Source organism: Cornus florida, unplaced genomic scaffold (assembly GCF_030987335.1).
Source record: "Cornus florida cultivar Cherokee Brave unplaced genomic scaffold, ASM3098733v1 CherokeeBrave_3.0.0_Hap2_Chr08, whole genome shotgun sequence".
NCBI classification, from domain to species: domain Eukaryota; kingdom Viridiplantae; phylum Streptophyta; class Magnoliopsida; order Cornales; family Cornaceae; genus Cornus; species Cornus florida.
Window position 1 is genome coordinate 4800455 of NW_026775578.1, and position 27851 is coordinate 4828305.

The 27851-nt window shown below is 33.2% G+C and overlaps 4 protein-coding genes and 1 pseudogene across 6 annotated transcripts; 3 read left to right on the forward strand and 2 right to left on the reverse strand.

Moving 5' to 3' along the window:
* The first annotated feature begins 330 nt into the window (after positions 1-330).
* Positions 331-999, forward strand: LOC132269612 (transcriptional regulator SUPERMAN-like). Its single transcript, XM_059770868.1, has one exon. The coding sequence runs from the start codon at positions 331-333 to the stop codon at positions 997-999; it is 669 nt and encodes a 222-aa protein (XP_059626851.1).
* A 4913-nt stretch (positions 1000-5912) lies between these two features.
* On the forward strand, positions 5913-6985 carry LOC132268347 (transcriptional regulator SUPERMAN-like). Its single transcript, XM_059769204.1, has one exon. The coding sequence runs from the start codon at positions 6238-6240 to the stop codon at positions 6850-6852; it is 615 nt and encodes a 204-aa protein (XP_059625187.1). The 5' UTR covers positions 5913-6237; the 3' UTR covers positions 6853-6985.
* A 970-nt stretch (positions 6986-7955) lies between these two features.
* LOC132269021 (bet1-like SNARE 1-1) lies at positions 7956-12026 on the reverse strand. 2 transcript variants are annotated; one of them, XM_059770003.1, is made up of 6 exons: positions 11898-12025; positions 11628-11718; positions 8975-9125; positions 8478-8534; positions 8327-8386; positions 7956-8226 (listed from the first exon to the last, which is right to left on the reverse strand). In XM_059770003.1, the coding sequence occupies exons 2-6, from the start codon at positions 11639-11641 to the stop codon at positions 8137-8139; spliced, it is 372 nt and encodes a 123-aa protein (XP_059625986.1). In that variant the 5' UTR covers positions 11642-11718; positions 11898-12025; the 3' UTR covers positions 7956-8136. The 2 variants fall into 2 exon arrangements, with proteins under 2 accessions (XP_059625986.1, XP_059625988.1); XM_059770005.1 differs by lacking the exon at positions 8478-8534 and having other exon boundaries at positions 11898-12026.
* Positions 12027-16011: 3985 nt separating this feature from the next.
* Positions 16012-22719, forward strand: LOC132269022 (deoxyhypusine hydroxylase). Of its 2 annotated transcripts, none has more exons than XM_059770006.1 (7): positions 16012-16313; positions 18132-18265; positions 18369-18598; positions 18688-18826; positions 20534-20660; positions 22008-22126; positions 22216-22719. In XM_059770006.1, the coding sequence occupies exons 1-7, from the start codon at positions 16154-16156 to the stop codon at positions 22255-22257; spliced, it is 951 nt and encodes a 316-aa protein (XP_059625989.1). In that variant the 5' UTR covers positions 16012-16153; the 3' UTR covers positions 22258-22719. The 2 variants fall into 2 exon arrangements, with proteins under 2 accessions (XP_059625989.1, XP_059625990.1); XM_059770007.1 differs by lacking the exon at positions 22216-22719 and adding an exon at positions 20868-20947.
* A 1755-nt stretch (positions 22720-24474) lies between these two features.
* LOC132269023 (omega-hydroxypalmitate O-feruloyl transferase-like) lies at positions 24475-26082 on the reverse strand (annotated as a pseudogene).
* Between the last annotated feature and the right edge of the window lie 1769 nt (positions 26083-27851).

The following is a 27851-nucleotide window of genomic DNA, read 5'->3' on the forward strand; positions in this document are numbered from 1 at the left end:
CACCCTGAAGGCCAAGCTTCAATAATACATTGACCAAATAACTTCCAAATATAGTAACAAACATCTGCTCTGCATGCACTAAGTACTTATACACACACCCAATACAAAACTCCACTACAATCCCACCTTATAATCAGTACAAATTTCCTCATCACTTCCTCTGAATATATATATATATATATATACCCCATTTCAAGGTCTTCATCCACAACACATTCTCTCTCTCGATCTCTCTTTTTGAGCTTATATATAGACTAGTTGTTCTTGTTGTTTTGATCTTGTTAATTACCATAAGTCTATATATATATATATATATATATATATACATAAATGGAGAGAGTGAATTTGAGCAGTGAGAGTAATAAATTGAAAGACACATGGGAGTGCACCAACTTGAGCTTAAATAAAGATTGTAAAAGTGGGTATCCATGGCCTCAAAGGGACTACAAATGCAGCTTTTGCAACAAAGAATTAAAGTCTGCTCAAGCCCTTGGGGGTCACATGAATATTCATAGGAGAGAAAAGGCCAAGTTGAGACTTTCACCTTCTTGGCTCGATTCTCCTATTGCTAACTCTAGCCCTAACCCTAATTTGTCACTCAGCTTACCTCCTGCCAGGAGTTTCTTGGCGCCATACCTGATCTGTGGCTCCTCCCTTAAAAAATCTCCCTCTCTCATCACTAATTGCTTCTCTTCACCAAGTACTACTTCAGCCTCCACAAAGCATGTAGAAAAGGCGGTGCATTCTGTCTGTGATGCTTTGAGTCCTCCGCGCCGGGATATGCGAAAGAAGATGAACATGGGAGCTTTTCTTGGGGTTGGATCAGGAGACAATAAGTTGAAGTCTGGTTTTGCACAACAAGATGAATTTAGGGTTTTGAAGAAAAGGGATATCAGTAGTAGTAGTACTATTGTTCAGTTGGACTTGGACCTCAACATAGGTTTGATTCAAGATGCTGCGAAAGAGGATTTGGATTTGGAGCTTCGACTTGGGTATTAGCTACTTTTTTTCTTTCTTTTCTTTCTATTGACTATGATGATTCATTTGCTACTAGAAAAGTGCAGGTAAAAAAGAAGAATTAATTAGAGATCAACATCTTCAACCCCAAGAATTTTCTTTTCATTTTCTCTGGTTTCTTGACAATAGTACAGAGAATTAATTAGGAGAGTGGCTTGAGAATGTTGAATCGACCCTAAAAGTGGATCTAGCGAGCTGTGAGATGATCCGATTGAACTTAGATTACATTCCATGAGAAAATTAATCGTTAATTTCCTCTCTTTTGTTTAATTGGTTATTGTAATTTTTTTTTTTTTGCATCTCATCTACTATGATGAATTTCTTTTAAGGGAAAGTTAATATATTCAGTTTGTTCATGAATGGTGTCTCTTAAATAGTTAGCTTATAAATGTGACATGACTTTAAAATGAAAATGAATTGATTGGAGTCCTCGATCTCCTGCTATTGTTCTCAATTAATAATGAATTAATGCCAACTACCTTTTCTTATGGGAAGAAAAATACGGTATTTAAATTGCAGATATAAAAGGGAGTATGCATGGTTTTTATTTAATAAAATTTTAGCAAGGAGAAGTCATATATATATATATATATATCTTCATTTCTAAGAGTGCAATTCATGTGTACATGTATATATTTATCTTCAGACAGTTGGATATAAGTCACATCAAAGTGTATATATGACGAGTGTAATTAAAAAGGTTAATATAAGGTTAAACCTTAGGTCCTACATTTCATCTAGGATCTCACTTTACCATTAAAAGAAATGAACGTAAAAGAGTTCAATAAGAGTTTTGATTAGACTGTAACATGAAGTGGTCAGTGGTTGGACTATCTAATAATTATTGCCTCTCTGCTCATTAAAATTGTATTCATGAATAAAAAGAAGAAGACTGTAAGTCTTCATGGGATGCCATTGGAAGGAATACCAAAGACATGTCTATAAATCATTAATTTGTTGTCTGTCCAGGATCCAATTGTACATACAAATATTTTTTACTAGTAGTAGTATTGGTACTTTTGTCTTGTCAAATAATTCGAATGGTATTTTGGTCTCTGCGATATGGGATATTTGTATTTCCCAACATCTGATACTTTGCATGTTCCCAACAATGTTGGGCTGTCAATGTGTCAGTGCCATGATAGCCTTTCCTTAACTAGCTGGAAACTGGTCAATTCAGAACCATTATACAAGAAGACTCAATTCACACACACATCTATATATATATATATATGCAGACACTCTCGTCTCTTTTTAACTTCAAACTTCAAAGCGGCTTCTTCCCACGCAATGGGTGATAATTGAAAGGCAAATAAAGACATTTGGAGGATAGATGACAACTTGCCCAAGTGCTGTTTTGGTGAAAGAGATGAGATATGGGATAAAGTAAGTCGATCAGCTTACATCTCCATCTACCACCAACCATGAAATAATTTCGCTCTCTATTCGCGCTGCTATTTACTTTTTATTCACTCGATTCTTTTTACATACTTGCGATCATGCATGTTCAGCCTTTGAATCTTGTAAGTGATCTATAAATCTAACTATTGAAATTGTGAGATCATGGGCATTTCTCTCCCCTAAAATCCTAAGGTGCCTATGGAATTGACATTAAATAAATAAATAAAACCCTATTTTTATAGTAGAGGTAAGTGCATTTGATTGATAAATACACCCGGTGAGAACACAATTCTTGATGAATCTATGCATGTACTCTGTATGTATTATATATATTGTTGGGCTATTTCAAGCCCAAAGGACTTGCGTCCTCCTTATTCGAACACTTCCTTTTACTAATTGGCACACTACTAGACGGTTGACCCTGGCCTAAATATTTGGTTCAAGATTCAATTGTCAGTATGAGTAATTGAGTTAAAAACACTCCTTCAAACTAGTGGGAAAGTAATTTCATTGCAAATTCTAGACCCGAAAAAAAATATAATAATAAAACAAAAAACTAGGGAGTTTGTTAATTGATTAGGCCCAATAAGTGAATTATATGGACTAAATCAGTCAAAGTCGTTTCAACTAAAATTGTAACCCGTCTGGTCAGAGAAGCCCATCTGATGTGGGTCCACTTTTTGACTGACCCGATGGTCAGGGTCCCAAAATTATTTATGAAATATGGACTGGGCTCTAAACAGTCAAAGTCTATCTTTCAAAGTGAGTTGAAGTCATCTTACATTCCTCGTCAAGAAAGGAAAAATAAAAAATAAAAAAAATTTGACCCCACGAATTTATTTAATAAAATGATTTGTAGTCTTAAGGCCTCGTTTTGCTGCCAATGATAATTTACAAAAATAAAAATTCTAGAGTTTTTTGGAACCAAACTATTTATAACGGTTTTAAAAAATCTAGAACCAAACCAAACCATTTTACCAAAGGAACCAAACCAAACCGTGAAACATTAGTTCAGTTCGGTTCATTTCCATGGTTCCTCTTTCTTTTTTTCTTTTTCTTTTCCTATTATAGAAATATTAATATTTCAAAATCCAAATACACAACAATAAACAAAGTTAACCAACAACTAATGCATTCATTTAATACATTCAAAATTGCTAATGTATTCATTCTTTTCTGTCACTTTTTGAACTGAAATAAATTAGTGAACACCTTCAGAACTGCTAATAGTCTAATAAATTTAAAACTATTAATTCAACAACAAACACCACAATTCAAAAAACTAACAACATTGTAGAATGATATGATATTATATGTCTAATTTAATATATATATATATATATATAACTTACCGTTTCGGTCTTAAAGGATCTCAAATCATGATCAAACCGTATTTTTATAATTTCGTAAATTTTGAACCATGACTGAACCAAACTGTCCGGTTTAGTTCAATCCGGTTTGGATTTTCGGTTTCACCGAATTTTTGTGCACCCCTCATTTTCAAACTAGAATTCAATTTTTTTTATAAAAAAAAAAAAGCCCATAAATTGTATGGCTTCAATTTTAGTAGTAAAATAGGAAATTCATTTTTACATTCATAAGTATCTTTTCGCATAGGAGATTTCTTGAAATCCTTTTCAACTAGACCTAAAACCATGATAATTACTGAAGGCAACAATTTATGCTAATAAATAATTTAATTGTACATGTCCAATGTTGTCATCGTCCATAACCCATAAAGCTAATCTCTTTTTCTTACAACATCCTTGACCATGCACATTTTCAAAATTAATTCACCTTAAATATATCTTTGGGTTAGTTTAGTTAAAAAAGACAAAGATCGAATATCGTGCTTCATGAAATATTAGTCTCAAAATCGATTTTTTTTATGTGCAAATAATTTTATATGAATTAGAGCTGCGAACATAGTCCAATTAGTGTGGAGTGACTTTCACGGGTGAAGGACGTAAAACTTGAGCTCAGTTTATTGTACTAACTGATGTGTTAGTGAACTGTGTTAAACCAAGCTTAGTTTAATGAAACACTTTGCTTGGCCTGCAAGAGAGGGAGCTCTTATTGCTAATTTGCTATATATATAATCGATCTAAAAATATGTGTAACAAGCGCATATGGAGCAGCTAAAATGGATCAAATGAGATATCCCTTTTCCTCACAATACTAATTTTGTAATTTATTTAAATGATGGAAAGATTGAATCATTGTCAATGCACATTTATATTGCATAAGGAGTCAAATGTCCTCCAATTATTTTTCTTCTACCATAGTCTTATTTATTTAACCAAATCACATCTATGTAATTTAGAAGAAACTTCCTAGCACCCTCGAGTAACAACCACCACACTGGATAATTAATGACCATTTTTATAATTTTTTAAGCAATTTTAATAAAACATTAGTGGACTTCACTAAATTAATTAGTGTAGCTTTTTATTTTTATTTTTTTAGTGGACATATGTAACGGGTGGCCGCTTGTTCATTTATCTAAAAGTTCAAATTGTTACATATCCATCCTTTTGTACTCAATCACTTTCTCATCTGAATCCGACTTGGGACAATTGAGCCTTGTTACATTCTTCCCCGCTCAAACTTGCAACGCTCTCGTTGTGATTTGGGCCACCTGCCACCCTGCCTATCCGGGATGCTCACCTGGACACTTTTCGAGCTGGGCGTTTGGCGTGACACTGGATCAATGATTAGGTATGGCTTTGATAGCAATTGTAACGGGTAAGCGCTTGCCTATTTACCTAAAAGTTCAAACTATTAAATAATATTACATACCCACCTATTTATACCTAATCATTTTTTTATTCAGACCTGACGTGAATAAATGACCCTTATTACATTATTATTCAAAAATAATTGTAGGTCCGTTGTAGGACAAATATAAGCTACAAAAATGCTTACTGTTTGCCATTTTCCAACTCATTTAGGAAGCTTCCTACAACTTTCGCCTTGCTTTTGAGTTGCTTCCTCTATCATCATTCTACCACTTTAATAATAACAACTATGAACTATGAACTACTAAACCCACCGTAGTCAACCCAAAATAGTAACACATTTCTTTTTTCATATGATCTTAAAATACATACATGTCCATCAAAATGTAATTAATATTCAACAAAAATAATGTTAAACATATATAGATCCATAATGCTATATCAGATGGGAGGAGTCGGAAGATGATCTATATACAAGTGTATATATATATATGCACACCACCATATATATACACGCAGCTAGGGAACATGTACACCGTGATCTGTGGTCATCTTAACCAAACAAAGCCCGATAGAACCATGTGAGAAAAGGTTTATTAGGAGTAGGAGTCACATTATATAATAAATTATATATGTGTGGGGGAGAGATGACAAAATGAAGAAGGCGTTAAGGAAATAAACCTAGACGAAAGCAACAAGATTTGTAATAGGTCGAAGGAAAAGAGATTATATAAATACAACTAAGTATCTATCTATACTAAATCTACATCCCCACCAGCAGCCGGCTGCTATAGCTAATTAACAGAAATCATTCTGTCAGCACCAAAGACCTTGTCTACCTTTCCCACACCCTCGATCACTCAGCTCACAATAATATTATATATATATATATAATAAATGTGTATTAGTCCAAATGGTATGATCTCATCCCTCTCGAAGAGTTTGAGTCTTGCCGGGGACAATATATATATATATTAATATTGTCTATGTGGCCATTTGCATATCCTCCTCCTCCTCGATCACTCCCTCTCTATATCTCTCTCTAGCTCAAAACAAAACTGAAGAACGTGTCAGATTAGTTATGGAATCATCAGCTGGTAATCGAGAAGAGTCGATGAACTGGAGTGATCAAGAGGTTGATGACGAACAAGAGAACGAATTCAAAGATGGGGAGATCGGTAGTAGTGCAGCAGGTAAATCCTATGACTGCATCTTTTGCAGGCGTGGCTTCACTAATGCGCAGGCCTTGGGTGGACACATGAATATCCATAGGAAAGATAGAGCCAAGAATAATAATATTGTTACACCTTCTTCCTGCAGCATCTTCAATTCAACTAAAATTGAAGAAGACAATTATTACGCGAATCCAATTTTCTACCAGCTGCCAATTTCAAGCTATCCACTGCATTATTATTCTTCTGCACCGAACAACAATGCGCAACAAATCAGTTATCAGACATGTTTTCCATCATCATCTGTATCAGGTACCAAGCCTTTTTCACACACACACCATCACCATGCCATTAATGATCAAAACCCCCACAGCTTGAATTCGTTAGGAGAGTTGAATTGGCAGACGGGTTTGAGTTTGCAATTTGATTCCTGGCACCCAGAAGATCATGATGAAAAGAGGAATCGAGGTGCGATTCAAGAAGATGGATTAGATTTGGAGCTCCGGCTTGGTCAAGATCCGTAAAACTCAATTTTATTCCATATATATGTACAAGGTTCTATATTTTTATAGATTTGTGATACTGTACACACTTGTGTGTGTTGTTCACAAATTTTTGGAGTTTATATGCAAAAAAGACTCTTACATTTTCAATGAAGGCAGGTATTTTGACAAACTACATCATTTTCTGGTAATAGATTTTTAAGTTAGCTTTTTTTAGTAAAATGCATGTGTTCATATATTAAGAAGACCGCCTATCCCATAACCTTTTTTTGGTTGTTGAAATTGGATATTTATAATCATTGCAATTTGCAGATCATGTTATTTCTTGCCTGAAAAAAAACCCTAGTTAGCAGAAGGCATTGTGTGTATTCAATGTTCTAAGAAAAGGACGACTCAAATTTTTGTGAATATTGAAAAACAGTTGAAAACTAGACACCTAAAATAATAGATAACAATGGAGTTTAGGCATGGTAGTCAGCTGTCTGGTGTGAAAAAGAAGGGACAAAAAAGTAATGTCAAATTTCAGCAGCGAAGGTGAGGGAGCGGTCGGAAGCACTGGCTTATTCTTACTATACGATAGCACGCATCAAATGAGCAATAGGGCAGACCATTCATTTGGATAAATCGGCATTGTTTTCTTTAGCAAAAATACCTCACCAAGATGTCGGGGACGAGCCTGTCAACCTATTGGGAATCCTTTATAAGGGTAGACATATTCCGTTGTGCATTCAGCTTTCTTATTCACAGTTTTGCGAGCTTTTCTCGGTGACTAATCTTTCTACCCTTCAATAAATTTCACTAGGTTCCCAACAGCAACTTTGAATTGGAAAATTGTTTTTTATATTTCACCCATCAAGAAAGAAAAAATTCTTTCAATTGGAAAATCTGGAAGAATTTAATCTCTTAATTATGATTTAATGGTGGACGTTGCAATCTAGGTGATACATGTTTCATGACTGTCTGTCTATCAAGAAAGAAAATAATCTTTCAATTGGCCAAGGCATATATATATTTGTCACCCTAGTGATGTTTTCTACTGAGAAATTGACATTCATGACGGAGAGACTATAGAACCATGAAGACAAACCAGGAACATGGCTGTTAATTCAGGCAGAGTGCGATCATTAGGCAAATGCAATCAATTCCACACACAAAAATCTCTGGTGCATCAATATATCTTTATACAAACTCAGATACCAAAATATCTTACAGGAAGGTGCTGATATTGACCACAGGAACAAAGTGAAAAAATTTCCCCAGTTCAAGAAGCATAAACCAGCAGATTATCTCCATTCATAAAACTATTTACCGAGTGAGATAGTATATAACCAGGAAAATGACCACAAATGATGCCACAAGCGTAAACATTCTCCGGCTCGATTTGGTCTCAAATACCTAAGTAAAGCAAGCACATACTCAGCAAACACCAGGGTAAATAAAGTGTGCAAGAAAATAAAATTAAAATACTAGAACAGAGGTCATCTGCTTTAGATACCATCTTGAATTTATCCATAGTTCCTGATAAGACTCCCCGTGATGAATCCATATCGTTCCCCTAAATGATAAAGCACAACCAATGCAACCCATTGTCATCATAATAAGAACGATAATACAGAATGTGGCATTTACATGTGATAAATACACACCATTCTATCCAGCATACGGTTATGGGACTCCACTTCCTCATGTATATCACCTGTCAACTGTTACAGTGATGTGCATTAAAAAAAAAAAGTTCACCAAGCATAAGACTACTGTAGTGATTTTATCATTCGTTCTCACCCAATTTTTTAATTTTAGTAAAAAAATTGTCAATTGGTGGGAACATGCTTTGAATAAAATATAAAGAATTGTAGCACCTCCCATCCCCATTAAGAAGGAAAGAATTAAATGACTCAGATGGAGGATACAAGCTGAATATTAAATATTTACATGGGATTCCAAACCAAAATTAAACTATTTCCCATTTTCTTCCTTCATTTTACTCACCTATTAAGCAATCAGAAAGAGCATGAACTTCACTATATCAAAACATTACAAGAATATTATCCATTCGGTAAATTACTAAATAAGAACATGTAGACCAATCAAAAACTGCGATATTGTATAAATGGTCGAGTTTCCAGTCCAGGGTACAACTTACTCTTTTCAGGAGATTCACTCTATCTTGCAACCCATCCACTGCTCTATCATTGCTTTGCTCATCAATTTCATGGGAGGAATAAGAAGTGGAGGCCCTTATACCACCCTCCTCAATGCCATCAAAGAGAGCAACTCTACTGTTACGGTAGTCCCTGCACTCAAAGAATATTATTTGAAGTGCTAATACTAGGAGCCAGAAATAAAGAATACAAGTTCGCTTTCCTTTCAGTGGGAATATATGCCAAGCCAAGAGGTGGAAGTATCTCTTCTCCTCTCAAAAAAGAAAAAACGACAGAAATTTAAAACTAATAGAATGGAGTCTGCATCACTACAAAGATAATAATCCCGATTCTAAAAACAAATACTTACCAGTGAATTAAGGAGAACTTCTAGTGAAAGTTTGTTTCTATCCAGGTATTTAAAGATACGCATATCAAATCTTGCATATAATAAACTTGCACAAATAATATTACTATAATCTTTGATAAAATCAAAGATGTAAACGTATTTGTCATCTTGTCACGCAGAAAAAAAAAAAAAAAAAAAAACACAAAATAGGATGAGTGACTGACAATTAAGATGATATATGTACAGGTGCATCATACATCAAATCTTAAGCTTCCACTATTGAGATTAAGGCAACCGATGAAACTGAGAAACTTCAGCAGATTTTTTTTCATTTGACAAAAGCAAGCATTGTGCATGTGTTCTTAGTGGCACCAGCATGTGGAAAACAGTAATGGACTTTTAATATCCTTTTTCTCTTATATCCAGATATCAAGTGATAATGTCATAGAATAGTATACAGGACTTTTAATATCCTTTTCTTTTATTTCCAGATATCATGTAATAACATCATAAACCAACAGGGTATCGAATGAGGGGATCTTGTTTCATATACAGCAACTTCATTCTACTTTGGATCTTTCTAATTTCTTAAATATTTAGCATTCTACTTGTGCATCGCAGATTCACAGTATGCTGGTTATAAGTTGTATAAAGACCAATGCATACATTATGTGGTCGACTGGTCGGTAATAAAAACAACCAGTGTGCGTTTGTGTAAGTGACGACAAATGTGTTAGAAATGGAAAGCAAGGATCATGTGTAACATTAAAGCATCTTTTAAACTTTTAAGAAATCAAATCAAAATCTACAAGAAACATAAATAAACTTATCAGTCCAGATAGAAGATAAGATATTTTTTGGCTGAAGTGAAAATTGTAAAAACAAACATACTAGACAGAAGTAGAGGCAACTCTTTTAGGGCTCAGCATTAACCTACTGAGGAAAAAAAGGATCCATTTGCTTTTTATATAGGTTCCAAAGCAATAATTCATCATCCTGAATAAAGCTATTAACTATAAGAACATCCAATAATTTTAGGAAAGTTATCATATCTTTAAATCATTTTGTTATACCACTGTTGCAAATCAATTCATTCAAGATGATAGGTTTATACATTTGAATGCAACATAAAAAATGATAGCGTCCATAAGGATTAAAGGTGACGCCCAAACAGGCCCTAACTGAATCAAGGGAATATGAAGGTGTGGAAGTACCACATTGAAATTATACTCGATCAACAAGGTTAGATAAAGGAAAACAAAAAGGACAGTAGTCAATATAAAGAATGTGATTTTGACAGGTTCTAGTACAACCACTAAGCAAGGGTGAAACTCTAGATATTCTATATGCTGCATAATATCATTAATAAAGAAAAAATGAAGTTAGATAAAGCACCATACTGTATGTACAAAATGAAATCTATAAATATTCGTATCAAAATATCAGTAAACGTGGAGAGGCATTTTTCCTGGGAGAGTACTTTCAAGGACATCCTGCGCAATTTATTTATCTTTTTTAAGAATCCACAAAGACTGAACTGACCTCCTAAATTTTATTTTACATTGAACATGCTTCAGGACCTATGGGACTACATGGACAGTCATAAATTGTTGCATTTGCATGATGTAAAAAATGATTTCTCATATAGTGGTGGGCCTGTAAACCACGGATTTCAAGCATAATCTGATGAAATTTGCAAGAGCAGTGATGGAGAATCCAATTTGGACTCCCAATAATTTTTCAATTTGTAAATATAAGTATTAAAAAAAAATTTTAAATTGCAACTTCTAGCCTCGTCCTATAGTCGCAAGTCAAACCTCATGAATAAGCTCTCCACATACCATTCCATAATCCAAGACAAGACTAATATCAAAGAAATGCAACAATTGTTTGAAAACTTAAAACATTTGGAGAATCAACTAAGACTCGCTAAAACATACCATTCTAAATTGCATATACTGCGCATTTCATATGCTTAAAATAAGAAATATGAAAAAATCCACACACACATATTCTGAATTTGTGCCTATAATATAACTTATAAGCACAATTTTCAACAATGCACACAATATTTGAAAGAATAGAGACAAAGTATGTAAATCCGAACTCTGATGCATTCATAAATCCTCTGATATAAAATCAAACATCATAAAGACGATAATATTGCATACACACAGATATATATATATATATATATATATACACACACACGCGTATATATCTATATAATATACATGTATGCGCATGAAATTTGACGCAAGAAACTTTAATTAATAAAATTAGGCAAAAGAAACTGTAGTACTAACCTTCTTGAATTCATGGTGATTGAGATCGCAATCTTCTTCGTCACTCTCTTGCTAATTGAAATAGTAGCCGCAGCCTTAGACGATCTAATTCCTGTATATAAAAAACAATAATTAAATCGAAAATAACACAAGAATTTGAAATCTAACGAATAAATTGCACATCAAATAAAAAATTTCTTGATTTCATCGCGTTAATCGAAACCTAGGGTTTTATTATGAAAACGAAATTGTTGATCTGATGAGAAAATTGGAATGTGGCGTTACACGTACCTTAGGAGGGAAGCTTGAGAATTCCACCTTGGACAAGCTGAAGGAGACTGAGTGCGGAGTTCCGGGGGTATTTGTATGCTAAGGAAAGATGGGTCGGTCGGTTAGTAAAACTGTAAAAATGTGAGCGTCGTCATGCATTATACATGAACGCTATTTATTTAGATAATCTTGGAATATCACAATTAATTATCAAAATTTAGTTAATTGGTAATATTATTTAAAAAATTTGCAAGTGCGGTATTATTCCAGTGGTTTTTTTTTTTTTTTTTTTTTTTTTTTTTTTTTTTTAACCTTAAAATATAATAATAATAAAAAAATGAGGGTTGTCCGGACACTTTTGTAAGAGTGATAAAGTTTGTGAGCATATATAACAAAAATGTGTATAATATGGGTATAATCGATTAACAAAAAAAAAATTGTCATTTAAAATTTTATTTAACAAATAATATTTATAATCTTTTAAGTTGAATGGACCATGTTTTATGTATTATCTCCTTGGCCACACTTCAAACATGATTTATCATCCTTACTTTTATTTCAATATGATAGAGTTTAAATTATTTTTTTCTATTCTTTTCAATTAAACATTTTTATCTCCTATAATATTTAGTTTTTTAAAATTATTGTTAAATACTTTATCCATATATGTTTTGATTCACCTCTCTCCTTTATTTTTTTAGACAAACAATCGTTCTTTTTTTTCTAACCTGTGCATAATCTACACTATACAAGTATATTTTATTTTATTTTTCTTGGTAAGAAATTTAATTGTCCTTTTGCTCTTATAACTCACAATTCAATTTGAAAAAGTAAAGTAAAAAAAAAAAAAACATATAACGCCATTGGTCATTATATATGAATACATGACCATATTATTTTAATATTATCTCTTCTAATTACTCTATAACAAATTTACTTGTAAAATTTTTATTTTAATTTATTTGATATTTATTTGTCACATGATATACAACTAGGGTGTCTCCATTTTGTTGACTCTACTTCAACCATACTTCTCACATCATCATTTAGAAGGCATATACTCAATCGATCTTAAAATAAGTGTCATGTTTTGAGAATCATGAGTCACAGTTTTCAAAATAAGACACTTATTTTGAAACAGAGGGATTATATTTTTTATATTTTATAATTTTTTTTATTACTATTAATTCAGTTAGGTGCTTTTGGATTCACCTTATTTTTTTTATTTTATTTATTTATTTATTTATTTATTTATTCACCTTACTTAATGCTCTCATGCTAAGTCACATAAAACGGGAGCACGAAAAAGGACAAAATTAAGTCACACATAGTAGAAACTGTGACAAAAACACACATGTTGTGTGAGATGGGAGCGTGTTCAGAGCATTAGAGTAACAGCCAATAAAAAAAATTGTGTGGCTTAGCTCTCATGCAGTTGAATTGAAAGCTTACACTATTCACAGGGGTGGAGCCAAGAAACAGTGGCAAAAACACACATGTTGTGTGAGATGGGAGCGTGTTCAGAGCATTAGAGTAACAGCCAATAAAAAAAATTGTGTGGCTTAGCTCTCATGCAGTTGAATTGAAAGCTTACACTATTCACAGGGGTGGAGCCAAGAAACAGTGGCAAAAACACACATGTTGTGTGAGATGGGAGCGTGTTCAGAGCATTAGAGTAACAGCCAATAAAAAAAATTGCGTGGCTTAGCTCTCATGCAGTTGAATTGAAAGCTTACACTATTGACAGGGGTGGAGCCAAGATCACTATTGATAAGGGTGGAGCCAAGATCAAGATCTTGAGGTTGGCGCCCGCGCCGGGGGGGGGGGGGGGGGGGATAAACAATAGGGAAAATTACATATAAATGGAGTTAAAGTTCCATATTTACTTAGAGGTTGAGTCAAAGTTCCATATTTCTCTAAAATGGATTGCTGAGGTGGCACATGGTTTTTTACTGTTTAGAAATTGTGGTGCCTAAAATACCCTTCCACGAAGGTACTACTTTTTTGAACTGAAGGTACTACTTTTTGGCGTCCAGGTACCATGTTTTTTAAACACCCGCGAAGGTACTACTTTTTCTCCGAATGTACTACTTTTTTGAACTGAAGGTACTACTTTTTTGCACTGAAGGTACTACTTTTTTGTTAGGGAAGGGCATTTTAGGCACCACAATTTTCTAAACAGTAAAAAACCATGTGCCACCTCAGCAATCCATTTTAGAGAAATATGGAACTTTGACTCAGTCTCTAAGTAAATATGAAATTTTGACTCCATGTATATGTAATTTTCCCTAAACAATATTACCTAGTTACAACTTTTGAAATATATATATATATATATATTATGTAGGAAAAAATATTTTACTATTTATTATATTCACACAAAAATATATCTATCTAAACTTTTCCCAATTTATTTAAATAAAAAAAACTAGTTATTTAAAAAAATTTTTTTTATCAAACTCTTTGAACAAACACAAATAATTTAAGTCAAAATTATAAAAAAAAATTCAATTAAATAACTTTCTTTATTTACCGAAAAGAAAAAAAAACAAAAATAACTTTTTTTTTTTTTTTTTTTAAAAAAAGTAACATTTGAAAATTTAACAAAACAATAACAATGATTAAAAAAAAAAAATTAATAAAATAAGAATTTAGATTCTTAAATCATCGATTTTTGTTGATATTCAAAACTTCAAATGAAATTTTTGTTATAGATTTTGTAAAAATTAATTTCTTATAAAATTCTTATAAAAGCATTCCAATAAAAATAAATACAAAAAAAAAAAAAAAGTGATGGAAAGAATCATGCATGAGATGGAATTTTAGGATAATAAGGTTATAGAAAGAATTGTTCTTGTGTTGAATGGATTTTAGGATAGTCACATTATGGAAATAACGATATTTGAGTTGAAATTTTAAGATAGCCACATTAAATTTTTATCAGAGTTATATAATCGTCAATTAATCACTTTCTTTTAGATTAGGGTGAACTACATTAAACCCCCATTTTCTATATGTATTTTTCATTAAACTCCCTTTTTTTATTTTTTGGCCAAAAAACCCCCCTCAACTATTCAAGGAGGGTGATTTAACTAACAGAAGTTAGTTGAAACAGAATTAAAATATAAATTGACTTAAATACCCATTAAAGCCTATTTGAAAATCTACTTTGTTACTTGTTTTTTATTTATTAAATAATCTAAACGACATCATTCACATAAATTAACACTTCTATTGTTTTTTTTTTTGTTTTAACATTTTACTAGACTGAGAAGTTCCCATTAGTCACATGGAAGGAATTTTTTTATAGAAAAAAATGATATTGAAATAAAAAAAAAAGAAAAAAAAGAAGAAAACATGTAGGCATAAATATTAGTATAAAAAAGGAAAAAAATTAGGCATTATTTCTAGTAGTGTGACTAGTGTCCTTTTAATAAATCTATATAAAATGAAAATCAAATAAATGAATGGACAATATAATTCTCATAAACGATCATCAGAGTATGAAAGGACCCTTTGTATAGAACAATGAGCCATTTGGCCGATAATTTTTTTTTTTTTTTTTTTTTTTTTTTTTTAAGGGAATATGAAGGGTTTGAATTTCACAGTGAACAATTTGAGAAATATGTGTTTGAGTACATCAATTTTTTTTTTTTTTTTTAAAAACCTTTACGTAGATTGCCACATTTTTTTAACAAATCCTTTCCGCAGATTGCTACTATATATATATATATATAAAACCTTTACGTAGATTGCCACATTTTTTTAACAAATCCTTTCCGCAGATTGCTACTATATAAATATATAATTATAATTATAATGATTTTTGAGTTGTTACAATTATTTGAAAAAGAAATAAATACAATAATATTAGGATATAAGGGGAATGAGGTTACAATTATGGCTATACTATTAAGGATTCCTTGAGAAAAACCACTATACTAATCAAATCCTGGTCCAAAACTGCTCAAAGGGTAGTAGAGCCGGACTCTACACATGCCCGCAAAACGTAAATAATCTGTTTTTACCCAGGTAAGAGAGAGAGAGAGCGCGCGCGCGTGAGAAATACAGTAAAAAATTTTACCGCCTTATTACCATTATTCCATTAGAAACGCGTTTTAGCTTTTAGCTTTATTCTAAGGCAATCTGATTCTCTCTCATCGAGCCTCAGCTGTAGAAGCTAGGGTTTTGGTGATTTCATCCTATATATCACCCATCTTCATTTGCCATCTTCATTTGAAAGAAAAAGAATCAATTAATTCATTGCAACAACTGAAATGGCTTCTTCTGAGAACTCATTCACGGTGTCCTACGAGACAGAGAAGTTCCTCTGCGAACAATTGCTTGATCAAAACCAGTCGATATCAGACCGTTTCAGAGCTCTCTTCTCTCTCCGCAACCTTCGAGGCACTGGTCCTCGTGATGCTCTCATTCTTGGTTGGTGCATACTCTATGTTCCCTCTCTCTATATGTACACACATAAATATATATACACACGTACAAATTGTCTTGCACAATAGTTGGTTATCGATTTATGCTTCTTTTATTATGTTGGTTTTATATATTACTTAGTTTGTTATCAAATTGGTTTAATAAAAGTGTTTTGTCATGCGGAATTTGGGGTGTTTTGATCTATGGTGATAAGAATCGAAGTCCTCACTAGGGTTATCTCTTTTAGATGTTATGACAAGAACTGGGTAATGTCCCTTTATTATGCCTTTCTGTAAATAGGTTGATATGCGAAGAATTATAAGTTGAGTTCTGTGATTATGGGTGCGGAATGTCTTGGTGATTGTTATTTTCGTTTAGATGCACTTTGAATCTAACAGTTAACATGAATTTGCTTTGTTAGTTTTTTTTCATTGACTGCTTTGAGAATCTACCTAAATCTTGTATGTGGAGCAATATGTATTTGCTTAATTTTTTATTTTTGTTTTTTTCTTTCTTGTTCTTTCACCTCCATCCGAAATCAGTTAGGTTCAAAAATCGGATTATAAATTTATTTGTCTTATTTATTTATTAATTTAATTCATTCTGAACAGTTATTGGGTTTCAAATTCACCTAAAAAAGTCAGAGAAAGGCAAAAGCAAAAAGATCTGTTGATTTGGTGTACTCTGATGGGAGATATCCATGTAAAATCTCAAAATGCATTTTGTCACAGAATATACATTGTAACCATGGAATACAGTTAAGTTTCCAGTCTAATCAAGTTTGTAATGAAATTTATACGTAGATGACTTAAAAGCTATAAAAGTGACAACTGAGAAGGATTGGATGGGAGGAGTGGAGTGAACACGTGTATGGCTAACGGTAGTTTTAGCAAGACAAAAGGAAAAAAAAAAAAAAAACGAGCTACCAATTATTGGTGTTGTTGATGTAGCAAGAGTAAGTAAGAAAGAGAAAAAAAAAAAAAATTGAAACTACCAGGGGACAAAACTGCTGTTGGCATTCCTAAATTGAAACATTATCTCTCAGAGCACAAAGTCCAGCTCATATCAAGGGCTACTTCAATAGTTTGAAGTACGTATCTTTGTGATGAGGAAAGCATTGTAAATAGGTTGGGCACCCTAAGCTACCCTGAACCTTGCTCAACTTCAGCATCCTTTTATTAAGGATGAAGAGTCATGATTTACGCATGGCTCCTTCAATATCTGCCAAGAATTCATGTTTCAGCCCCAGAGGAACCACTTTTGCTGAGAAGGTTAGTTATGTGTCAAGTCACCCATCCAACAGGAACCACCTTAATGGCTCTATTAATATTTATGAATATTTGTGGTGCCTGGTCTCATCTCTATGAGTATATCTGGATAGTTTGGTTGAATAATGTGCTGAGCACTTCTACTTCATTCTCTGGCGATTTTACAACAGTCGAGGTCTCCCAATTTTCCTATAATAGGAATCAATTAATTTGAGGGCTTTGGAATATTTATATCTTAACACTATACTTTTCATCTAGTTTTTTTGAAACTTGTGTTCTTTCAGGCGTTTTTTATTTTTATTTTAAATAATCAATTTATAATGTTTAGAACAATTGAAAACCAAATGGTAAACTTTAAGATTGACTTAAAATAGAATGAACAACTTGTGTTTGAATTGTTCATCTTTTGTATCAAAACTGTTCATTTGTTGTAGTGAAGTATATTTTCTTCTTGTGCTATCTTATGTTCGTGAAGTATATGATACTTTCTTGGAAGAGATTCATTGTTAAAATTATTTTTCACATAACGTTGCAAGTAAATTTAAGCGTCTTGCAGCAACAAGGGATTCTTCAAATCTACTAGCGCATGAGGCTGCATTTGCCCTCGGGCAAATGCAAGATATTGAAGCCATCCCTGCTCTAAAAGCGATTCTTAATGATCTTTCTTTGCATCCTATTGTTCGCCATGAGGTAACTTGCTGTTAACTTTTTGTTCTTTTATATTTGAGTGTTCCGATTTTGCTTCTTGATAGTTCATGCTCATCTCTTTTCTTTTCTGCTAATGGATGCATAGGCTGCGGAAGCTCTGGGTGCTATTGGGTTAGAGAGTAATGTTGCTCTTCTGAAAAACAGTTTGGTTTTAGATCCAGCTCAGGAGGTCCGTGAGACTTGTGAATTGGCTATTAGTCGAATCAAGGAACTTAAAACTACTGGGAATGATGAATCGTCCAAAATAGAAGCATCACCCTTTCTGTCAGTTGACCCAGCTGCACCTTCTTCCTGTTCTTCTGTAGGTCAACTAAGGTTTGTCTGTTTAGAATGAATAGAAAAACTATATGAGCTTTACCATTTGGATATTACTCATTAGTTGACTGATTTCGACCTATTTTAAGGGAAGTTCTTTTGAATGAAGAAAAGGGCATGTATGAACGGTATGCAGCTCTTTTTGCGCTTCGAAACCATGGGGGAGATGAAGCTATATTGGCTATCATTGATTCTTTAGGTGCAAATAGTGCTCTCCTTCGGCATGAGGTCCGCTATATCTCTTTTCATTTATATATTTTTATGCCGAATGAAGCATTACTTGGACTGAATTCGTTGTGTGTATGTTTGATAAAGTTTCCAAATAAAATTTCATAGCATATTCTTTTGTATTTGTTATTGGCCACCAGATTTAATATTAGTGGATCATTCCATATTCATCTATACATGCATGAATTACAGGTTAGGGTTTTGGTGTACACATACTAGATATTCATGTGCGTGTGCGTGCATGTGTGTGTGTGTGTATATATATATATATAATTTGAGTTATTGGTTTAGGTTTGAAAATTTCAGGTTTGGGGATAAGGTTTCAATATGGAGGTTATGGAGAAGGGAAAGGAAGAAGAGAGATATAGGGAGGTAGAGGAGACATGAGAGAGGTTAGTTCTAATTCAAGGTTAGGGTGAGAGAGTAGGGTTATTGTTGATTAGACAAGAATATATGAAGAGAAGACAATAGAGTTGAGAGAGAGGATTGACCTGAGGGAGGGGATCAATCTACTGAGCTCTTTTAACGGCAAAGGAAAAGAATGTTGATTTTGTGTTAGTGATTTCCTTAAAGAGACCATTCTGACCTGTTTGCACAAGCAAATGTAAGAGTGGGATGGTGGAATGATTTGTTTTATGCCCTTGTCCATTCCAGTGTATCGAACATAATTGTAAGTATCATGTATCATGTTACCCGTAACAGACTGAATTTATTTTAAAACCCATTTAAATCCTTTTCTCACATATATGTATATATATTTTAAATGTCAAGCTTTTGTAATTGGGGTGCCACAAAAACCCTACGCAACTAATAAGTCTATCTTCCAACAGAACAAAAATGCAAAAACTTACTTTATAATCTAATTAAAACTCTTGTGTATGTCAATCTAATGGTAACTGTTCAAATTCTTTTTTTTTGGGTTACTTTTTTGGACTGCTCTAGGTTAGACTTATCAATTTTAATCTAGATCTCTTGTTTGCAGTTAGATTTCAAGAATTTATTGATGAATCTATTTTTGATGTTGTCAATCTAGATTTATATGGATTTATCTCCTGTTATTTTTGCACTTATGTAAGTTATGTGGCTTCGAGAGATAGATGTTTAAATATGCCTGAATTTTGGTAACTTTTAATGACTAACTTATAGAAGTAGTGAAAGGTGAAGTTTCAAAAAAAAAAAAAAGGTAGTGAAATGTAAAAAGTAATAAGCATTTCTGGCTGACTTCAATTTAAAAGTCAACATGAGATCCATCACCCTTATTAATCATGTTTATAAATTAAAAATTATTCAGTGAACATCACTTATTTAATTTTGGAATTAAAACAAGTGTACCATTAAATTGATGGGTAGTTTTGTTGATAAATTTATAACGTCAGTAGACAACTCAGTATGTAATTCATCTACAGCTGTTTTTCGTGTCACCAGACTGACCACGACTGTTGCCTTTATTTACTTTTCTCCCTTTTTAAAATCCACCATCAAGGTCTTGGATTTCTAATATTTTTCTCTTTCTTATTGTCCTTTAACATGTATATTTAAATCCCTCAGTACAGTGGGCTTGTATTAATTATTTGATATAGTGAAGATACTTTGTTGAGAGATGTTATCAAGTGGGCTTGCATTAATCATTTGACATTTTCTTTTTGCTTCAAATGTTTTTATCTTCTCCACCTTTGAATATTGATTCTTGTTTGCCCTACTTTGCAGGTTGCTTATGTTTTGGGTCAATTGCAAAACAAAACAGCTTCAGCTGCTCTTTCTAGGATAATTAGGGATTTGGATGAGCACCCAATGGTCAGACATGAAGCTGCTGAAGCTCTCGGATCTATTGCAGGTATAACCATGTTATACGCTTGATGCATTTTCCTAACATTTGTTGTTCTAAATAATTGAATTTAAATTTGGATTAATTTTTGGTTGAGTAGGTCAGCATTTTGATCTATATCATGTTAAAAAGTAGTTTAATATTGAGTTGGCTTTGTTGAAAATAGTATTGTAGTAGAATACAATATTTAATCTGACTTTTCCTTTTTGATGGAAGGGTTGAATATTTTTATGCTATATTCGTTGTAATGTTTCCAAGGGTGGGAGTGGTTTATCATCAAGAAGCATTGATATAAGGTGCAAGATTTTATGTACTTTTCTTATGCTGAACGGAATTTAGTATAATAGACTTTTATTTTATAATGTTTTTCTCCCCCTACAGCTTCTTTATGAAAGTAATTTAAGGTCTGTTTATGAAGTAATGTCTTTAATATTGCCTAGGAATGTTGTTAACCTAGTATAGCCGGTGATGCTAAGGATAATTGAGTGTGTCTGGAGTGTGGAGGAGAGTCAAAGTAGTTCTGTAGGCAGCTTTTCTCGTCTTTGGTGGAGTAATTGGTTGGAGAGTACAAGGGTTTTCTTTTGATGGGGTTGATTTGTCTATTTAGAGAGTGATGCATCTGATACTTAGCTTCTTGGTCCTTTGCTAATGTCAAAAGTTTCATGTAGCCATGTTTTCCTACTCATAGACTGTTGATTGGGAAAAAGAAGGCTCTTGCTAAGGTTTTATGTAATAATCAATATAATACAACAATTTATTACAATCATTATTACATAAAAAGGTGCTTGTATATCTCTACTCACAATAAAAGAATATTATCTGGTAAGCTTTACTAGGTTTGTCTACAATATCTGGTATGCTACACTAATGCCCGAAGTTATATGGTACATTACACTTAAAATGCCAAAGTGTAATGGTACATTACACTTAAAATGTCCAGTTCAATGTAGTTATGTTCTCCTATCTCGTATAGACTATCGATGAAAAAAAAGAAGTCTCTCAGTAAGGCTTTATGTGATATTGCAATCATTGTTACATAAATGGTAAAGGAACATGAAGTAAAGGATGATGTTTATAGCAGACGAACAATGCTTGTTTGGTCTGCCCACATTCTGAAGAAACCATTTTTTGTTCCTTCTGTATTTTATAGGCTCCATTTCTATCAAGTTATGTATCATTGTATGTTTTATATAACGAGAATTGATGAATTTTTCATATTGTCCCCAGGATCATCTTTCCCTACAGCACTAAAACTTCTTTATTTAATCTTCTTCGTGAGTGCATTATAAGTCTTGAGGATTTTAACAGTCTTTAATTATGAATTCTCTTAATAACTTGCATTTGTTATGTCTATAGATGATCAAAGTGTAGCACTTCTTGAGGAATTTGCAAAAGATCCCGAGCCAATTGTCTCTCAAAGTTGTCAAGTTGCTCTAAGCATGCTGGAATTTGAAAGAACAGGAAAAGCCTTTGAGGTAATAAATTCAAAAGTAAAAGAAATTTTTCTTAATTGGAAAGATAATTTTCTGGACATTTGACTTGACAACAACTGTGTTGTGTGCAGTACTTCTTCATGCAGACTCCTCAAGTGCAACAACTCTCATAGTAAATTTTGTTTGCCACATCCAGCCAGTGTCCAGCAGGGATGAGGTCCAAAATGAAGGTTATGTTATTGCTGGCGCTTGCCTAATCATATAAACTTGCTTGAGTTCTGATCATGAGGTTAGCATTTATAATCAAACAAAAAAAGTTGACGTTTATAAGATGCTTATCGGATCATTTTTTTACATTGTAGTGCTCTTGCAATAATTTCCTTCTATTTTGGCTTTTGACAATAGTCAATAGGAAGGAGTGTAGTGTCGGCTAGACTAGACAGCAATTGATGAGTGTATGTTCACCTAACGGATATAATTTCCTTTAGGGGGCACGTGCTCCCCGCCCTTCCCCGGGGCTACATTGGCAACTTCATTCTTGGTCAAAACTGCTTTAGACACCTATATATATGTGTGTGGCCTGAGTATGAGAAAGACTTCTTACACCAATTATATTATGTCATTCGTGCCATCAACTTATTATATCTTGTCACATAAGTAAAAGTATTTTATTTTAGTTGGTTAAATCATTACAGTGTTAGTATTTAATGAGTTAGTGATACCATGTCATTAATACAACCGGATAAATAAAGTATTTCTCCCCCACCTTGGTCTCGCCCACTATAATATATATTGTTTAATTAATTAATTTATTATTATTATTTTTTCACGCGATATCAAATTTTTATATATTATGACTCCCCAAAAATTTTCAATTGCTAAAATTATCTTTTTTTTTTTTTTTTTTTTTTTTTTTTTCATCATAAAAAAAATGGTTAAATTTCTCTTCTTCAATCAAACTTTAAATATAAAGAAAAATGATAATAGGATGGATGAGTCATCCTTTCTCCTTCACAAATTTTCATTCCTCTAAATATGGTCGGAAGAGGGGAGGGAAGACTAGTGTTATAAAGTTTTAAATTACAATACTATTCTTCATTAATTACAATACTACATATTGAGATGAGTATATTGGTAACAACAATTTAAAACTAACGAACACAGTAATGATACTCACAAAAGTGAAAAGTCAGAGTAATATTTAAAATTATAGAGAAAACCCGTGTAATTATAACAAATTGCAGAAGAAATTCATGTAATTTACCTTTATTGTTATTATTATTATTATTTTGGTAAACATTAGAGAAGTATATTATATTTAGAAATATATCAAAATAAAAGGAAAAAAATATAATGAAGATTTTTGACCTGATGACATTTTGAGGAAGTATGTTTGGGGTGAGGGTGAGAAAATAATGTGTGTCTATCTCCCAATTGGGAGATAGAGACACATTCAGGCCAAGCGCCTGAATTTCCCTGGGGTTTGGGGTTTTTTTGGGGGTGATGTCGATCCAATCAATGAGTGATGAGTGCTGTGATTTTGTGAATAAAAGGGTACTGCCTACGCAATTTGGAATAATAATAATAAAAAAGTCTTGGCAAGGTGATGGTGCCAGTGTTGAATATATATAGAGGTTTTTTTGTCATTTAAGATTATATATATTTTTTTTACTTAAAAAAAATAAAGATTATATATATTTTGTATTAAAAAATTGAGGAAAAATGATCCATCCAAAGCCATAAAGTAAATTGGGGGTGCAAGTAAAAGTCAAAATCAAATTTCCATTTATAATATATAAAAGGGATTTTTTTTTTTTTTTTTTTACTTGGCATTGGCTAAAAACTCACACACACCTACTTTGCGCCTTTGAAAACTTAAACTCTGTCATCCATTTTAAGAGAGAGAGAGAGAGAGAGAGAGAGAGAGAGGAGATACTACTGAATCACAATTAGTTCACAAAATTCTATTTGAGTGTAATATAGTTGTCAATGTAATTGATCTTTTTTGTTTTTTTTTTACACATACAGTGACCAATGGGATCCTTCAATGGTTGAAAATATGGACTTGGTGTCAAAATTCAAATCAAACGTCTCCTTTGATTGGAATCAGACTCTAAGTATCAGTTGACCACTATCATTTTCTGTTGTGGTGTTGAGTATTCTTCACAATCAAACATTCAACAACCATCGAATTCTATATATATAAGTATATATACCCAGATCCTACTATGTATACAATACAACATGACAACGCATATATGAAGAAAATAAATGCCTTTACACAGAATTAACAGAGTCAATCATAACTCACAAGTACATATATGAAGAAAACCCCACCCTGGAAAACTTATTTTTTAATAATAAATAGGAAGCTGGAAGTTTTCTCTTGATCAAATTAGTTGTGCAAGTTGTTGGAAGATCTCCATGGCAGAGGCTGGCAAACCCAGATTCACATAAATGTTTTTCCTATCTTTCACCTGAGAAAGGAACATAGCTACTCCGTTCCCGGGGAGATCGGCAAACCCTGCTACTAGGGGCTCTCCCCATCCAAAGTCGGTGGTGTGAAAGGCAGCCTAGCCCATGTAGTGATGAGAAGTGTTGCAGTAAGAGACGGTCTAGCTCTTTTGTTTACTTCCAAATAATCTATGGCAGACCTCATGTAACTTTCCGTCACCACCATAATTGCCTCCTGAACTTGTCTCACTGCAGATGACAATGGCTTCTCAATTAGCTCACCTGCACTACAAAGACAATTTGTCATCACAACCCCATTGCCAACGAACTTCTGTGGCATTGGTGGGTTGGATCTAGACCGTCCGTCAACAGCCAAGAGGAGCCTTGTCTGTTGATCAGGTTTTGGTTTTAGAGCCTGAGTTCGAGCTTTCCACACAAAAGCCGAGAGTGCTTCAAATGTGGGGCAGTTGGCCACAACCCCATCTTCCATGGCTTTCATTTTAAGCTTTTCAATCTTGTCAGGGTCAAAACAAAATGATCTGAATACCATTTTTTCTTCTTTGTAACCATCTGCAGTGTTTGATATATCTTTGATTTCAACGAATTCGTAATGAGGAAACTCGATCTTGGGTGGATTTCTAGCTTTGAGTATGGTTCTATCTAGGGATGGAGGAACCTTGAGGACCAAGCCTCTGGCAATTTCACCCCATGAGTTTACGAATTCTGTAGCAGCAATTCCGTCAAATATAGCATGGTTCGCACATATCCCTAGAACAAATCCTCCACATTTGAATTTTGTCACCTGAAACATAATATTTATAGCAGTATAAAGATCAGTAATTCAGGGGAATAAAGTATTTATAGCAATACTGTATAATATACTTCTAGAGACAATATGTGAAAGAATTTAATAGTGTGTGTGTGTATATAGATATATATTCCCCGGGCAGGACTCAGTTTTACATGCAAAAAATTTGTTTCCAATGTTCTGTTGAAATTCTGAAAAAAAAAAGAAAGGAAAATAGCAATGGTTTTCTTAAAAATTATATAAGCATGTGTATATAAGTACACAATCATCAAATTAATTAAGGTAGAATACCTGAGCCACTAGAGGTGGTAAGTGTAGTGTATTATTGTTGGCAACAGGAATTTCATGAACCAGCTTCTTTCCATGTTCCACAAGACCTAGCTCTGTTTTGCCAACTATATCTTGCATGGTACAGTTGGCTTCTGCCTCAACAAAAACAGCACCTTCCCCATGGCAGTCCACTATCAGTTTTTCGTCCGAGCTAAATGTGAGTCGCCCGGCAACCGGATAGTAATGAACAAGAATTTTCGACAAGGCCTCCTTGGATTACTTCCGCAGCTTTCTCATTGCCTTTACTCTCTGATTTGAAGCAGTAAATGGTGGACACCGTATTGTAGTCTTGATCCAGGTTGGAGAGGAAGTATATACCCTTCTTTGTGTCTTCTGCAGGAGGAACCATGGTTGGCTCTCCTTTCTTCACACTCAGTTCAAACATGGTCTTGTTACCATACTCCATTAAAAGAATTCCAAGTTGATGACTCAGGTTAATTCCAATAACTGTTTCACAAACAAATAATTTCAAGTTATATAGATGAAATTAAGTGAAGTGCATAAATTGATTGCTCTGTGTTAATTTGGTGCTTGCAAATGTAGGGAAAAACCTTAATGCTACGGAAATATTAATTGGTATCATCCACTAATAAATAGTGTTAAAAAAACGAAGTTTGGAGGAGGGTGGAATCCAGTAACTAGGAGTCTGAAAAGTTCTGACTCACTCCACATTGCTGCATACTGAAAAAAGACACTGTAAGAAGATGACAACCAGCTGCCACCTGCATCACCATCTCCCCCTTCTTTACTTTTCTCTCTGCTCCTCTCTCTCTCTCCTCTTCCATCAGTTCTCCTCCCAGTACTCAATTGTACTGGTATCCACAGCTTTTACATTTCTCAGACAGCTTAATTGTGGCCATTATAATGAAGTTACATAGCTTAGTTGTACTCAAGCTAGTTGGCATCCACCGATAAAAGGTCCCAATGACTGGGGCGGAGTCAGGATTTAATGTAAGAGAGCCGTAATATTAACAATTTTACCAATACAATATAATAATATTTTAAGTCAAAAATACTTCATGATCAATTAGAAGCATACAAAAATATATCTAGTCAAAACTTGGCCAATTTGTTTACAAAATAATAACCGGCCAATATCTATTCACTTTATATCTTGAAAATGTGTGCATTTACAGTGTGCATAAGACAACGACAACATAATTAGATGGAATGTGTGCACGCACAGTGTGCATAAGACAACGACAACGTAATTAGATGGAATTAGTGTACCGTGACAGTCAAGTCCGTGAGTTTAGAATTTGTTTTGCAAGTTTCGACATCGACAACACTTTTTTAAGTATTTGAGTCTTGCTTTGACATCTTCAAGATGATCAGCTGAATTAAGAGAGAGGAGAAAAAAATCAGGTTGCGGTCATGACTAATAAAGTAAAAAGTCCTAAAATCACTTGCAACTAGCAGAAAAGGAAATCTATTTTTGAAAAATATTGAAAATACTTAAAAAAAAAAACGATTTTGCTTAAGAACACTAACCTGACATTTTGCTTAAGTACTGCAAAAGAACACTAACCTAACATTTTGCTTAATAATCTACATTTCTACCATAAAACTCCCATTTGCAGATATTCTTCTAGAAACCAAATCACAAGAAAATTCAAATTTTGCCATGTTGGGAACAATGTACGTACATCAGAGAACAATAAAGCACTGCAATATATGCATCAGTATGCTTTGTTTTGATGTTGCCATATCTGAAAATCAGATGGGTAGTCTGGATATGTATCCAGGTCAAAATCATATTTCCAGTCCAAAATCACTTGTTTTATTGAGCAACATATAACAGATTTCTAGATATAAATTTCTTTGAAAATAGAAGAATAGAGCTACATAATTGAAGAGGTCATTTCTCCTTTTTGGTAAGTAATTGAAGAGTTCTCACTGATCTCACCTCTACTTTGAATCAATTAAATTAAACAATATAAACCACACACACTAAAAAATAAAATTACAGCCTATAAAACAATGCATAAATTATCATATATTCATACATAAGTTATCTGGAATTAACACATATAACAAACATAATTGCTATTTTTCAAATGACCACTCCCTAAAATTATATGGATCAACATTAAAACCAACTCATGTAGAATTAACCATTAACAAATTATTATTCTTTAAATTATCAATCAGATTCAATTACCTCACCAGCAAAAT